General features: G+C 38.3%; 1 protein-coding gene across 4 annotated transcripts in view; it reads right to left on the bottom strand.

Moving 5' to 3' along the window:
* CDADC1 (cytidine and dCMP deaminase domain containing 1) overlaps positions 1-16857 on the bottom strand; it is a 50985-nt gene that overhangs the window by 25420 nt on the left and 8708 nt on the right. For all 4 annotated transcript variants that reach the window (XM_066380891.1, XM_066380893.1, XM_066380892.1 and 1 more), the window contains 3 exons: positions 13274-13348; positions 8253-8430; positions 710-1279 (listed from right to left, as the gene is read on the bottom strand). In XM_066380891.1, coding sequence (XP_066236988.1) covers positions 710-1279; positions 8253-8430; positions 13274-13348 — 823 coding nt within the window. The remainder of the gene's footprint in view (positions 1-709; positions 1280-8252; positions 8431-13273; positions 13349-16857) is intronic.

Here is a 16857-nt window from a genome sequence, read left to right as displayed (position 1 = left end):
AATTGTTTTCCTTATTTCAAAGTTGTATTTTAAAAAGTGACCATGATTCATTTACTTTGAAAAATTTTACATCTGATAGGATGTAAAAACGCTGTTCTATAAGTGGAATTACATAATTGGAAACATACAGTATAGAAAATTCCCAAGAAACATTTTCCTTTTTAACACATGTACCCATGCATACCATAACATAATAAAGTAAAAAGGTTTGATTTCTCTACTTGCTGATTAAAGACATATTAGCAATTGGAAAAAATCTGCCAATATTCTTTACTTTGATTCTGTTAGTTATTTTGAATTCATATATTATAAAGATTTTTAAAGTTTTTTATTAATATTGAATACATATAAAAATATTGAAGAGTTAAGAAAAATGAATGATTTGGTTCTCTCTTTTGTCCTATTTCTAGTGCAGGGACCAATGAACAGTGAAATGATAAAAACAAGAAGCAGAAGGAAGAGCCTAGAGAATCAGGCCCTGATTTAAAAATGTAGCACTAAATTATAAGGCCACAAGGAATCTTAACTGCTCTAAGGAAGGAGTTGTCTACTCAAGGGTCTCACTAATCTCTCTACAGTGTACGACCAGCAAAACTTTACTATCTGAGAGTAAATGAACTCTACCACAGACGAGATGAACACACTTTACTTCTGAGATAATGCAACCCAATCAATAAGCCCCAATTTATAAGCTAAGCATACAACTTACCAGTTCGATATGCCAATAACCTGGCCTGAACCATACAGTGCCTTGCAATTTCTTGTGGCAAACTTTGATTGTGAATTTCATTGATCTGGTCAGTACTGGCACAGTAAAATCCAAAGTGTTGAAAGTTGGGCACACTGGAAGCTACTGTGGCCAAAAGTAGAACCAGGTCTTTCATGTTTTGCCTTAGATTGCTGAAGTATGGATTTTCACACAGGTTCTCCAAACCGATAGTCATCAGTATTTGCTTATGTAACTCTTCACTTGAAACCAAAAATAACATTTCAAATTCTTTTATTCTTTCTTGTCTACATTCAGAATAAAAGTTAATGTTAGCATCCGGAAATGTTTTTGCAATTTTTTGAATAAAATCACATTTGTAAGAGGTCTCCTCTACAAACTGCATCATATAACACACCAAAGGCTGAAGCAAGACACACACGTGGGCCCTACTGTTTGATTTCAGTCTCTCCACTGCTTTGGCATCTAACTTTGCATCTTCAGAACTAGAAGCTTCAGAAAGCAAACTTATTTCTGGATCAGCAGGCCAATATGAAATTCGGTTAACTCCAGCTGAAATGCAAAATATAAACGGTAATTCTTAGATACATGCTGAAATTAATGGTTTTCTTGATAAACCCTCCATATCACTGCAGTAGATTCAGAGGTCCCAATGAAATCAGTAAATGTCTATTACCAGGTCACCAATAATACAGCCTATTGGCAAACCATGGCCCACAGGCCATATCCCACCTGTTGCCTATTTTTGTATGGATTGCACGTTAAGAACAGATCTTACAGTTTTAAATAGCTGGGAAAATAAAAAAAAAAACCAATAATATTTTGTAACACATAAGAATCATATGAAATTTGAATTTTAGTGACCATAAATAAAGTTTTATTGGAACAAGAACCCACCATTCATTGATACAGTCTCTGGCTGCTTTACAGTACAATGGAGTAGCTGAGTTGAGAGCTGAATAGCTGTAGAGATACCACATGGTATGCAAAGCCTAAAATATTTATTATCTGGCCCTTTATAGGAAAGTTGGCCAACCCCTAACAAAGACCACGAGAGGTATATGTGTAACCACTGGCTTTGCTGAGGGTGGTCCCCAAGTCCCCTGCTGGCACTATATGCCAGAGTCCTACAAGTAATCAAATGGTTGCTTTTAGAAATATCATAGCCGACAACTAATAGTGGTCTAGAGTTTTGTATCTGAAATAAACCACTCAACCACATATTAAAAATATACCTGTACTCTGAATTTTTCCTCTGAAAAATATTCTAAATACAGACTAAAAAAACCCCCCAAAACAAACAAAAAAACCCCAACAAAAACAAAACATGTATAAATATATTTAGTGCAGCATTATTTAAAACAGTCAAGAAAAATAGAAAAGAACTAAATGGACAGAGAAAAACAGCTAAACAAATTAGGATCCTCCTCATAACAAAATATTATAGAGTTACCCAAAATGCCCACAAAGAACTTAAAACGTGACAGCAGTGGTGGGGGAGGGCAGCAAGAGCGATTTTTTCTTTTAAGTCCACAAAATTAAAAACAGAACAAACTAGAAGGAACATTTTTCATCAGTGTGGCAGAGGAAAGGTTGGTAATCTTTAATATACAGAGAAAATTTTAATTCATTAAGAGCATATATAGGTATAAAATGATAAGAACTAGGCCTCAAGAGAGTCCATAAGATATGAACAATTTACAAAAGAGAAAACAAAACTGAGTAACAAACATACGAAAAATATTTTAATTTTGAATAATTAAATATTTAATATTGAGTAATGCCTTACACAGAGTTAAGCACCCAAATGCTCATCAATTAATTATTATTTATAGCAGAGACCCTTTGCTATTAACTCATTTAACTGTAGCTAAAGAAAGACATTTTCTATGACTGTGCCCAGAAGTGACTGGACAGATGGCTCACAGGATGTTGTGCATGCAAAGTAACAGGTGAACTAAAAAGTCTTAGTTGAATAAATGCACATTTCTATCTACTCCCTGCTACTCCTGACGCCAGCTGTGGCGTGAGCTATAAAACAATTTTGAAAGCTCGTATCATAATGTTTCCCATGGCTGCATTTCACCTACCCGCTGCTGGAATTCTCATAATCCATTTCCTAACTAGTAGTGATAGTCAATCTTTCATCTAAACATCCTGGTTACTTCTATAATCCTGATTCAAGGAGCAGAGGGATGTACTGTTTAAACAATAATTTATGCACCAGTGGCAAATGCTACTATAAAAGTTTTCCCATTTTTTTTTTTGTCTCAGACGCCATTACATCCTTTAAAATTAATGAGGCTCTGAAAGAGGTGTGGACTTTATCTACTGATATTTAATGTATTAGAAAATTAAAACAAACATTTAAAAATATTAATCCACTAAAAATAATAATAAAGAATATGTTATACATTAATATAGATAACATAGTTCAATGAAAAGTAACCATATTTTCAAAACAACAAAAACTAGTATAGGAGAATGACATTGTTTTAAATAGTTACAAATCAATTTATCTGGCTTTAATAGAAGGTGCCTGGACTCCCAAATCTGTTGCTGCTTTCACACTACTGCCATAGGTTTTCACTGAAGTGTATGAAAAGTATCCATCCTCACACAGACATAGAGTTGAAAAAGGAGTATTTTAACAGCCATTTCAGATAGTTGTGAATATTCCTCTTTGATACTACATAAAAAATTTGAAAAAGGACAATGTCTTAAAGGTTAGTTACGATATAGAACCAGAAATCATAACAATTTTTTGTACTGTTAGGTTAAATTCCATCATTATTTTTTTTAATTCTATTCATCAATATTATCACTAATCTCATCCAGAATAGTCTTAAGAGCTGGGAAGCTATAAGCTAATGACGGTGAATACAAGTTTTAAAAAACTTTCATTTCCGCTTGAAGACTCAAATTTTTATCATTGGCAACAAATACTGTCAGTGTTTTCCTGGAAGCGACAGGATCACTTAAACTCATTTTTGAGACCATGTCTGCAAAATAGGCAAGAGTAAATAATTATAGTTTGTCAGATCATAGTGTTCCATGAAAAAGTAGATAATTCAGTTCATAACTCAAACATTTCCATAGGTGGTACTTCCATAAGGCAACCTTCACACTATGTTTGTAGCAAAAGTGCTTTATGTCTACCTCCTATTTTCTCACACAATATATTATAAAGATGTATACTCAAGGGTTAGGATTTAATAAAATTAATAATTTTTACTGTTTCATCAAAGACATTCTTTTTCTTTCTTTTTTTTTTTTAACTTCAAGTATGTGGCCACAATGAGTACAATGACTTCTACTGCCTTGATTCTTACTAGGCAACCGTGGTTTTATTAACCACTGTTTTGGTACTATTAGTGCAAATGTAGCAGTATTATGAAAATAGTTTTGACCTTGTGAGATATCAGGAGTCCACAGACCACACTTTGAGAACTGTGCTTTAGAAATCTTTGCTATGTAACAAGAATTATAACTAAGTACTTTAGCAATAGCATAGAGTTAAACTAAGCTACTTCCCAAGATATAGACTTCTCACAAAAATTAGAGGATATTTCAAAATGAGTATAAAGTGATAAAATATCCCCTAATTTTTGTGAGAAGTATGATATATAAACTTAATCTAATTTAGCAATTTTATTTATATATAGGCCTAACACTAACATAAAAGTACTTCCATTGTAGGTTCTTTCTGATTTTCCACATTTCATTATCTCTCTTGGCAGGTTTAAATGTCTTAAACTAAAGATATCAAGCAGTGGTTAGTAACTTGCACTTCTCTACTTTTTATTCTTGGCTCTGAGGTTCCTAAGAGGCAGATTAAGGTCAGTTGAGGCCCCAGGCACAGAAGAAAATATGGGCCCCTTACATTAGAAAAAAGTGTAAGTAAAGTTGGGGTTTTGCAGGCCCTTCAGAAGTCATAGCCCAGGGCGTGCGCCTGGTGCGCCCGCCATTAAGTCTGCCTCTGCTTACAGCACAGTCAGCTAAGCACAAAACACAACTATCTTTTTTTTTTTTTCCACAACTATCTTTTATTCACTTTTCTCCTTTGATTCTAGAAGAGATCAGTCAAAAAATGTTTTGCGCTCCTGGCCAGTTGGCTCAGTGGTAGAGCATTGGCCTGGTGTGCGGAAGTCCCGGGTTTGATTCCCGGCCAGGGCACACAGGAGAAGCGCCCATCTGCTTCTCCACCCCTCCCCCTCTCCTTCCTCTCTGTCTCTCTCTTCCCCTCCCGCAGCCAAGGCTCCATTGGAGCAAAGTTTGCCCGGGCGCTGAGGATGGCTCTGTGGCCTCTGCCTCAGGCGCTACGATGGCTCTGGATGCAACAGAGCAATGCCCCAGATGGGCAGAGCATCGCCCCCTGGTGGGCATGCCGGGTAAATCCCAGTTGGGCGCATGCGGGAGTCTGTCTGACTGCCTCCCCGTTTCCAGCTTTGGAAAAATGAAAAAAAAAAAATGTTTTGGTTCTTTCACAGTTTCCCCTTCTATATCAATGTCACCCTTTGAATTCTATTTGATACCCTGCCCAACGCAACAGCCTACTAATCATGTTCTCAACCTTTTATCTTTTCATGCTCCAATTCAATAACAAAAATAAGTAATAATAATTTTAATCATATTACATTCTGCTCAAAAATTTTAGTTGTAATATTGATGAATAGAATTAAAAAAACAAATGATAAAGTAAATATATAATCTTTCCAGTTAATTGGGAAAAGAAGAAAAAAATGCCACCACCATCTTACCTATCTTCTCTACTTGTAATTGCAGGGGAAAGACTGTATCATAGACATCTACACTGCTGCAGGCCAGGGGCTCTAGACACATGATCACTTCTTCTGGAAGTGCTTCCACTTGTAGCTCAAGGGCACCACCTTCACCATGGACCTGATCATTACTCTTTTTTTTAAATTAATTTATTTATTTTTACTGAGACAGAGAGAGAATCAGAGAGAGGGATAGATAGGGACAGACAGACAGGAACGGAGAGAGATGAGAAGCTAATCAATCATTAGTTTTTCGTTGTGGCACCTTAGTTGTTCATTGATTGCTTTTTCATATATGCCTTGACCATGGGGCTACAGCAGACCAAGTAACTCCTTGCTCAAGCCAGCGACCTTGGGTCCAAACTGGTGAGCTTTGCTCAAACCAGATGAGCCTGCGCTCAATCTTGAGACCTCAGGGTCTCGAACCTGGGTCCTCTGCATCCCAGACTGACGCTCTATCCACTGTGGCACCGCCTGGTCAGGCCTGATCATTACTCTTAAGCTGGCCTTCGATGTAAATAAAAATAGCTCTTTCTCAAACAAGGTTAGGAGCTCTGTTCTATAAAATAAGACCCAAAGGCCACTAAACCATAACCTCTCATGATAAACCATCTACCACTAAGTCTCCCCAAGAAAAATTCTCCATTTGAAAATGAACCCCCACCCCCAGAACCTCGCATCTCACAATTTTCAACCCCACATATATGCTGTGCCCCTGACCAGGGTGTTTTCCTCCTCCTCTACCTCTGACTCCTCAAGATGCAGCTTAAGCCCTAGTCTTTCACAGCATGCCAGCCTGCAAGGATCACTATTTCTCCTCTGATCTCTTGTCACTTAGAGCCCGTATCACTCATTTGGTACTGGATGATGTGCTGCATTGTTATTTTGGGGCCCCAATAACTCCTTGAGGAAAAGGATTAGGAACTATATTCACCTTTTCTCCCCAGAAACTCTCTGAATGAGGCTTCTTTACATAGGCATGGTAGATTAAATCATTGACCTTTGGTGATTGAACTTAAACTCTAACCCCTCTTTTCTTCTCAGAGGTCTAGGAGGTGAGGTTGAAAGTTCCAATCCTCTAATCACCTGGTTGGTTGGTTTCCCTCGCAACCAAGCCCCACCCACAGGAATTTTCCAAAAATCACTTAACAGAAACTCAGGTGCGGTTGAAAGGTGCTTGTTATGTATAACAAAAGACACCTTTATCACTGTTAGCACTCAGTTAATTCCAAGGGATTTTAGTTTCTCTGTGCGAGGAATGGGATGAAGACCAAATCTATAATTCATGTTATAAAGCACAATATCACAGTACCTATGTAAAAGATATATTTTTTAAATATCAGGGTCTGCACACTTACCGGGGACGGGGGGGGGGGGGCATCATAAGCACAGAGAGGTTTAGTGAGTAGCTTGGTATGACAGAGATGGATAGCTACACATTAATAATCTGTGTTCCTTCTTCCAAAGTGTAGAGTGATCACTGGGAGGCAGCTGCCCAGCCAGGAACTACAGTTCCCACAATGGATATGAACAGAATAATGCATGTGGCTCCCAGGCCTGCATTTTTAAGAGCAGGCATGGCTTCTCTGTTTCCTTTCTCAGTTTGGATGCAGAGGACTTGAGACCCTTGAGGATGACAGCAGTAGTACCACCGAAGATGCCTGAGCCCATCAATCAACCACATGGAGAAAGTTTCTGCTGCTCAGCAACAACAATTCATAAGTTTTAAACTGCGCCATTCTGAGTAGCATAAGGAAATCTCTCCCCATTCTATTCCATCTCACCCTGGAGGTAAATCATCCCTTTGTCCAGCACCACCACTCAGTATACGCTGCCTGCCCATTAGTCAGTTAGTAGCCATCTAGGTATCAGATGACTGTTGCAGATGCACAGTACCTATCCCAGTGCTTGTGGTCATGTACTCTGTGTGTGTGTGTGTGTGTGTGTGTGTGTGTCAGAGACAGAGAGAGGGACAGACAGATAGACAAGAAGAAAGAGAGATAAGAAGCATCAATTCTTTGTTGCAGCACCTTAGTGGTTCATTGAGTGCTTTCTCATATGTGCCTTGACTGGGGGGCAACAGCAGAACGAGTGACCCCTTCCTCAAGCCAGCGACCTTGGGTTCAAGCTGGTGAGCTGTGCTCAAACCAGATGAGCCCGCGCTCAAGCTGGCGACCTCAGGGTTTCCATGAGGCTGGGTCCTCTGTGTTCCAGTCTGATGCTCTATCCACTGCGCCACCACCAGTCAGGCTCAAGTACTCTTATTTTAACTCAATAGTGACCTCAAAGCACAAGAGTAGTGATGCTGGCAATTTGGATATGCCAAAGAAAAGCAGTCAAGTGCTTCCTTTAGATAAAAAGGTATGCATTCATGGGAAAAACAAAATATATATGATTCAGTACTCTGTAATTTAAGGCACCCACTGGGGGTCTTAGAACATATCCCCCAGGAATAAAGGGGTACTACTATACAGGGGTTATTAAGCCACTGAAATTTTAGTGTTTTATTTGTTATAGCAGTTAACATTAGTCTACTAATACATTAAAGATCATTTAACTAGTTAGTGACAGATCTGAGACCAGGATCCATACTTTCTGACTCTTCCTCTTTATAGTATATCAAACTGTCTTCAGATATATTACACATATTTCTAAGTTACCTCTGTTGTGTTTACATAATTGTCTCCACTGACTGTTCTCAGGTAAGTGTTAGTAATCCCCAATGAAGCCTTATCTGCACTTACCATTTACGATCATTTTCAAACAAGCAGAACATGGTTTTCTGGAAAAATAAAGGTCACAGTTTTTCAGCCTTGATCCATGCTTTATAAGAGCAATTTTCCCAGCATGTAAATCTTCACTCGAGCAGTGAAGATCAACAATTTTCATGTTTTTCACTACCACAAGGCCAGTTTTCTTCACCTATATTAAGATACAAAATAATAATGTATTAGTTACAATATCTAATAATTATATCATGGATTATACTGATTTATTCATAAAATAAAAATTTTGTTTAGTTCTTTATCTGAATACTTTAGACAAAAGTACATTTTCATTAGGTCTCAACATTTTTCTGAATGTTTAATGCTTTTTTTTTAATTGATTGATTTAGAGAGAGAGAGAGAGAAACATCTATTTATTGTTCTACTTATTTATGCATTCAGTGATTGATTTTTATATGTGCCCTGACTGGGGATTGAATCCACAACCTTAGCATAATGGGACGATGCTCGAACTACCTGAGCTACTTGGCCAGGGCCTGAATGTTTAATGTTGACTTTACACTAGAAATATTCTAAATCTAGGAATTCTTTTAAGCATTTAATTATCATTAGTTTGTTCTAGTAAAAATGGATATATTTTGACCTAGTAAAGGGCAAGAACCAAGTGGATTTGACTTTTTTCTCATAGCATCTAGTCTAGGACTACTTAGTTTTAAGCTTCTAGATGGTCACAAGAAAATCTGGAAAACTGTGATTTTACACATAAATAAGTGAAGCCCATAAAGTTCACATGATTGAAAGAAATACAGGTGGTAAAAGGCAGAACTAGAGCAAAGGTAGTCTTAAATTATTTGAAATATTTAAAGTAAAGATAATTCTCAACTTCTTTCTTAAAAACAATTTTTAAGCCCTGAACAGATAGCTCAGTTGGTTAGAGCATCATCCTGATATGCCAGGGCTGTGGGTTTGATCCCCCATCAGGGCACATTCAAGAGTCAATCAATGAAGGCATAAATAAGTGGAACTATAAATCGATGTCTCTGTCTACCCCCCAAATCAATAAAATAAAAGAAAAAGATTTTAGCACTACAGCAGCCTAATGTGGTTCCACTTCCCACAAATATATTGATTACTTGTAATAAAAAAATGTTTTAGAAATGTATAGTCAAGCTCAAAAGAATGAAAAACATGCTTCAGGTATAAGAAAGGAAGAGAGGCGCAAAGGCAGAGGTGGTGGGTTGGGTTAACTCTTGGTTTTAAACGCTGGAGGCTGGAGACTTGCTGGGGTTCTTAAGAGTTGTTATGTTAAACCTAAAGTGTCCTAACTTATACAGATACTAGTAAAAAATGCTGGTGTGACAATATTAATATTAGATAAACCAAACTAAGGTAAAAATCAGTTCTATGTAAGGCACAAAATAGTCTATGCTGTTTTCACAGTGAAAGACTCGGAAGTTAGGAAAGCAAACCGGACCCTGGGTTCGGGACCGGGATGAATCGTTGCGGTATGAGAGGAACTTGGACTGAGAAAAGGGCATCCATTTTCCCCTTTCCCTTTCCAAGGGATTTTAGTCTAGAGTTATTCCCAATAGGACCCATTTAAAATCACTTTAAAGATCAGCCCAAAGCTATATTAACTAAAATAGTCAAGTTTCAGTTTCAGTTATGAATATAAATGTTTGACACTAGAGAGAACATTTTATAAAATGTATACATAAAGGAATAAGTGAGATTTTATAGAATTCCAATTCTGAGTTAATCAGTCATCTCCTAAACTATAACAACATTTAAAAGGAATACGAAAATCTTTCATTTATAATATTTCTATCCAAAAATCTACCTAAAATATAAAAGATCTATTTATATTAGCTTTTAAAATAAGCTTTATATTTCCCTTGAATTTCTGAACTCTTTCCCTTCCCCATACCAAAATACTATATTTTAGAGTTTTATGTTCCTCAAGCACAAAATATATGTTAGTATCTACTTCTGAGTACTTGTAGCAAGTTTTTTTTTTAATTGAAACTTTGGAAAATATTTTTCTTATCAAAAAATCTTACCATGCCAGAGCTAATTTTGTTAAACTGAACCAATGACCAGGGGAAATAGCTGCAATTGAATGATTTTAGGTTTAGATTTTCTGTTAAGTGCACTGAAATAAAGCCAGAAACCTTTACCACTAAAGACTTTTTAAAAAATTGTTCCTCATTAAAGGGAAGCATATTCATCAATTTATTTTTTTATTAGAACAATTTTTAGGTCAAGTTTATAACTTTTTGTCTTTTTACCTCAGGAAAAAAATTTTTTTTTTCATTTTGTTTCTAGCTAAGGCCAATATATTAAGTTTGAGACAAAGATTTTTTCCATTCCAAACTTAAAACAAAACAAATAAAAGCCTAAGTTGCATTCCATTTTGGCACTTCCACTTACTGCAACTCCCAGACTCTCCCAGAAGCCTGAGTCTTTTGAGTGAATCAGCATTCTGGATCCTAATTTTACTTCACTTCACTAACACCTTGGCAAGCTGTCTACTTAACTCTAGTCACAGTTTTATGATAACACATGGGCAAAAGAGGGCAGTTTGCTTTGTCCATGGACTAGTGTATTTACTCAAACGGTGAGTCACTACTTCTTTACCTTTGCTTTTCCTATAATTAAAAACATCTAAAATATTCAGAGACAAATTATTTCTATATTCTTGTTGGGCATTTTAGAAAAATCTCCAGGAATGTACACCAGAATCATCAAAGTAAGTTTTTAAAATGCCCCTGGCAGGTTGGCTCAGTGGTTGAGCATCGGTCCAGTGTGTGGAAATCCCGGGTTCGATTCCCAGCCAGGAAACACAGGAGAGCACCCATCTGCTTCTCCCCCTTTCCCCCTCTCCTTTCTCTCTATCTTTCTCTTCCCCTCCTGCAACCAAGGCTCCATTGGAACAAAGTTGGCCCAGATGCTAAGGATGGCTGCATAGTCTCCACCTCAGGTGCTAGAATGGCTCCAGTTGCAATGGAGCAACACCCTAGATGGGCAGAGCATCGCCCCCTAGTGGGCATGCCGGGTGGATCCAAGTCAGGCACATGTGGGAGTCTGTCTCTCTGCCTCCCCGCTACACTTCAGAAAAATACCAAAACAACAACAAACAAACAAACAAAAAAACACTCCACACCCAGTGAATCAGGATCACATTGGAAAACACAAAAGATTAACCAGGAAATACTATGCAATGTTAAAAAGAACAAGGTTCATCTTGTCAGGGTTGAGCTTTGATTTTACTCAACCTACAAGCCAGTAAGTTAGCCTGTCACTCTGTCATGGATGTTGGAAGAAGACATGAAACTCCTAGGTCACAAAAGAAAGACTGTATCATTCACAGCTCAGCAGGCAGCATGAGCATCATGTTTGTGATGATTTCCTTGCCCACAAATCCCACATGGGTCATGCAGAGAGACACAAATGGCTTCCTGGACACAAAGTAGGTTATGTTATAGGAGAGATACACTGAACTTGGGGATTCTGTTGTTTTATCCCGAACGATAAGCAAACACATACTTAGTCCCATAGAGAGACATTACCTCAACCCTCAAGGTTACTTGTTTCAATCACAACTCTGAGAAATGTCCTAGAGCAGTGGTAGTCAACCTGGTCCCTACCGTCCACTAGAGGGCGTTCTAGCTTTCACGGTGGGTGGTAGCGGAACAACCAAAGTATAAATAAAAAGATAGATTTAACTATAGTAAGTTGTTTTATAAAGATTTATTCTGCCAAACAGTGAAAATCTGAGACATAAAGTACTTGGTAAATAATTATTATTATATGCTTTAACTTGCTGTAACTCTGCTTTATAAAATTTATAAAGTAAAGTTACTTCCTTACTTTATAAATCACGATTACTGTGGAACCGGTGGGCGGTTAGAAAATTTTACTTCTAACAGAGATACAAAAGTGGGCGATAGGTATAAAAAGGTTGACTACCCCTGTCCTAGATAAAAAACAGTTAGGGCCTTGAATTCATTTTTTTTAAAGATTTTATTTATTTATTTAAAAATATATATTTTTTTATTCAGTGAGAGGAGGGGAGGTAGAGACAGACTCCCACATGAGCCCCAATTGGGATCCACCCAGCAAGCCCACTAGGGGGCGATGCTCTGCCATTCTGGGGTGTTGCTGTGTTGCTCAGCAACTGAGCTCTTCTTAGCACCTGAGGTAGAGACCATGGAGCCATCCTCAGTGCCCAGAGCCAACTTGTTTCAATTGATCCATGGCTACAGGAAGGGAAGAGAGAAAAAAAGAGAGGAGGGAGGGAGGAAGAGGAAGGGAAAAGGAGGAAGAAGGGGGGAGAGAGGGGGAGAGGAAGAAAAAGGGAGGGAGAGAGGGGGAGAGGGAGAGAGAGAGAGAAGCAAGAGGGGGAGGGGTGGAGAAGCAGATGGACGCCTTACCTGTGTGCCCTGACCAGGAACTGATGTTCTACCACTGGGCCAACCAGCCAGGGCAAGATTATATTTATTGACTATATATATATAAAGAGAAAAGCAGGGAAAGGACCTGGAAACATAACTCGTAGTAGTTGTTTCTTGTATGTGCCTTGACCAGGCAAGCCTGGGGTTTCAAACCAGCAAACTAAGTACTCCAGGTCAACGCTTTACCCACTACGCCACCACAGGTCAGGCGGGCCTTGAATTTTTTAAATCAGCAAGATGCGTTGGAATTTGAAAGAACCATGGGAGTTTTTCACCATAAGTTAACTAAATGGGAATGTGTCATGAATTAAAGAAAAAAACCAAAATTTTAAAGGAAGATTTAAACACATAATATAGAATAATCTGTGTTGTTGTTTTTTTGTTGTTGTTGCTGTTGATTTTTACGAGAGACATGTAAATAGTACTGTAAATGCACAGAAAATTTTTAGAAAAGTATACAAGAAACTCCTTTGGAAATGGGAATAGGGAGCGCGAATATAAGAGGGAATTTTATTCTACTTTATATCATTCCTTTTGCTTTATTATGAACAGTTACATCTTTTAAAAAAGATCACAAAAGTTCACCTGTTTTTTGTCTGTAGATACTCTGGCCATGTCTTCATTATCTCCTAAGGGTTTACGCTTTCCTTCTTCCTTTTCCTAATTAAAAGCAAATTAAGGGGGGAAAAGATTAGTATATAAGATGAATGATTAATTCAGCATATTCTATTTAAAGGTTGGTTTCCTTGGCTTTGGACCATTCATTTTTTTTCTTTCTTGAAACTGCAGTGCCCTCTGCTTTGTTCAGGCTACTTCTTCTAATGAACAAGGCCTTTTTATTCTGGCCCCTGCATACTTTTCCAAAGGACTGGAAATTGTGGTCAGAAAATAAAATTCTGTAGTTTAAGATTTCAGAGTTAGGGCAGTTTTAAGCAATGAAGAAGTCCAGAGTATAGCTATGGCTAAGAAGAACTAATGAGGATTAGTGGTAAATTAAATGGATTTGGGGAGAAATTATGTAACAAAAGCATTAGATATGAACTGTGGTAGGCAGAAAAATGGCCTCCCAAAGACCTTCCTGTCCCATGCCTGGAGCCTGTGCTATGTTATGTTACCATGGCAAGGTTGCAGACGGAATGAAGGCTGCTAATCATGTGACCTTGAGATAGGAGATTAGACTGCTGTTATGTGGGAGGACCCAATGTTATCATAGGGGTCCCTATAAGAGGAAGACAGGCAGGAGAGTCAGGGTCAGAATGATGCAATATAAGACTTGGCCTTGCCATTGCTGGCTTTGAAGGTAGAGGAAGGGGCCTGTGATCCAAGGCATATCGGCAGAGGCAGCCTCTAAAAGCTGGAGAAGACAAGGAAATGGACTCTCTCAGGACTTCCAGAAGGAATGCAGCCTGCCAACATTTTGGTTTAAGCCCAGTGAGTTCCATTTTGGACTCCTGACCTCCATAACTTTAAAATAATAAATATGTGTTATTTTAAGCCACCAACTTTATGATAATTTGTTACAGCAACAACAGGACACTAATACAGAGATGTCCATAAGTCTCCTCTAAAAGTAAAACTTGAAGTAGAAAGTTTTCTGCCAGGGACTAAACTCCTTTATGTATTAATTCAACAAATATTCATCGAACCCTGGCTATGTGCCAGCCATGGACCTTGTTGCTCAGGATGTAGCCCCTATAGAACTTATGATTTATGAACACAGATAAGTGACTAGGAAGTAAGTAGATGATTAGGACAGGGTGATTAAAACAGAATTCTGTGAGCCCCAAAGTGGGGGGGCAGTATAATAAATTGGAGAGTTTGAAAGTTGGAACGACAAACTTGGTGAACGCTAGCATCTTAGTCTTATGAAACAAATGCTAGATGCTAGAAAAGGAGTGACATGTAAGAAGGTCACAAGACAAGCCATGTCCTGACAATAAAGTTACTGTTCCAACAGAAGAGGAAGTGGAAGTGATGACATTGGTAGTGAAAGGGGGGGGGTGTGTGTGGATGGTAGTAGTGGTGATGATGATCACATGAGTGATAATAACAGTACCTAACATTTACTGAGTGTTTACCATGTACCAAGCCCTGAGTCATCTCATTAATCCCCACAACTTTACAAAGTATCTACTATTGTTCCCATTTTACAGATGAGAAAATTGTGACTGAGGGAGATTAAATTCAACCATGGCCACACAGCTCATAAATGGGTAAGCCAGGATCTGAGCCCCAAATCCACTGTCTGAAACATTATGCTACACTGCTTATGTTCTGGAAAAGTATAGTAAGACCTTTAATACTTTAAAATGAGGTAACAGAGGACAAAATGGAAGAGTTGGGAGAGCAGGACAATATGTGCTATGTAGAGAAAAAAATGAGAGAACAATGCAATTATCCTAATTCTTGTACTAAAGAAATAGGTAACTCTCTGAGTCAGGTAAAGATTTAAAGTAACTCTTTAACTTAACTAAAATGAAAAACTATGAACCAATAGGAGACATAATTATTTTTAAATGACAGCCATTTTCAACACTGCTTGATTTCTATTCTGAAACTTTCCCCCAGAAATCTCATTGACAATACTTTGTCTCCCACTCATTTATCTAGTGTTGAACTGGATTCTTAAACATTATTAGTTTTTATACTTGACCTATACCTTGCTGAAAAATCCCCAAGGAGCAGTCAAGCAGTGTATATATTTGACAACACAGAAAAGGTCAGATATCAGTTATACTGTAGTCCCCTTTTTATCCACAGGGGATACATTCTAAGACCCCCAGTGGATGCCTGAACCCACAGATAGTCCTGAACTCTATATCTACTATGATAAATTTCATTTCTAAATTAGATACAATAAGAGATTAACAATAACTAATAAAAGAGAACAATTATAACAATATACTACTAATAAAAATTATGTGAATATGGCATCATTAAATAAGAGTTACATGAATACAAACTCTAAGATTCCATGACAGTCCATCTGATAACTGAGATGGCTACTAAGAGACGAATAGGCAGGTAACGTACGCAGCTTGGATTCACATCCCCGGCAGGATGTAGCAGGATGGCATGAGATTTTATCACACTACTCAAAACAGCATAAAATTTAAAATAGAGAAATTGTTTCTTTCTGGCATTTTCCATTTAATATTTTTGAACTTCAGTTGACCGCAGGTAATTAAAACTGCAGAAAGCAAAACCATAGATAAGTGGGAATACTGTATTTAGAAGTAGTTGTTAGGCCCTGGCCAGTTTGCTCAGTGGATAGAGCATTGGCCCAGCTTATGGATGTCCTGGGTTCGACTCCTAGTCAGGGCACACAAGAGAAGCAACCATCTGCTTCTTTCCCCCTTCTCTCTTTTCCCCTCTCACAGCCAGTGGCTTGATTGGTTTGAGTGTCAGCCCTGGGCATTGAGGATTGCTCGGTTGGTCCCAGCATCAGCCTCAGGTGCTAAAAATAGCTCAGTTGATTCAAGTATTGGCCTTAGATGGGGGTTGCTGGGTGGATCCTGGTCGGGGTGCATCCTGGTCAGGGTGCATGTTGGGAGTCTGTCTAACTATCTCCTCTCCACTCACTTAAAAAAAAAAAAAAAGAAAAAGGAGAAGTAATTGTTAGTTAATAACACACTAAGGCTTATAAGAATTACAATTTAAATGAAATAGTGTATTGATATAAAGAACTATTATATAATCATTAAAACAATATATACCCTGGCCGGTTGGCTCAGTAGTAGAGCATCGGCCTGGCGTGTGAATGTCCCAGGTTCAATTCCTGGCCAGGGCACACAGGAGAGGCGCCCATCTGCTTCTCCACCATTCCCCCTCTCCTTTTTCTCTCTCTTCCCCTCCCGCAGCCAAGGCTCCATTGGAGCAAAGTTGGCCCGGGTGCTGAGGACGGCTCCATGGCCTCTGTATCAGGTGCTAGAATGGCTCCAATTGCAGCAGGGCAATGAACCAAAGGGGCTGAGCATTGCCCCCTGGCGGGCATGCCGGGTGGATCCTGGTCGGGCGCATGCGGGAGTCTGTCTGCCTCCCCCCAACCCTGCTTCTCACTTCCGAAAAATACAAAACAAACAAAAAACAATAATATATATATATACAGTATATTTATATATATTAAAAAATTAAAATGAGATAAAATCTTGATATTAAAAAGTTTTCTT

This window comes from Saccopteryx leptura, chromosome 4 (genome assembly GCF_036850995.1).
Source record: "Saccopteryx leptura isolate mSacLep1 chromosome 4, mSacLep1_pri_phased_curated, whole genome shotgun sequence".
In the NCBI taxonomy this organism is placed as follows: Eukaryota; Metazoa; Chordata; class Mammalia; order Chiroptera; family Emballonuridae; genus Saccopteryx; species Saccopteryx leptura.
The sequence above is the reverse complement of the archived record's forward strand: the minus strand, read 5'-3'. Positions and strand labels throughout refer to the sequence as shown.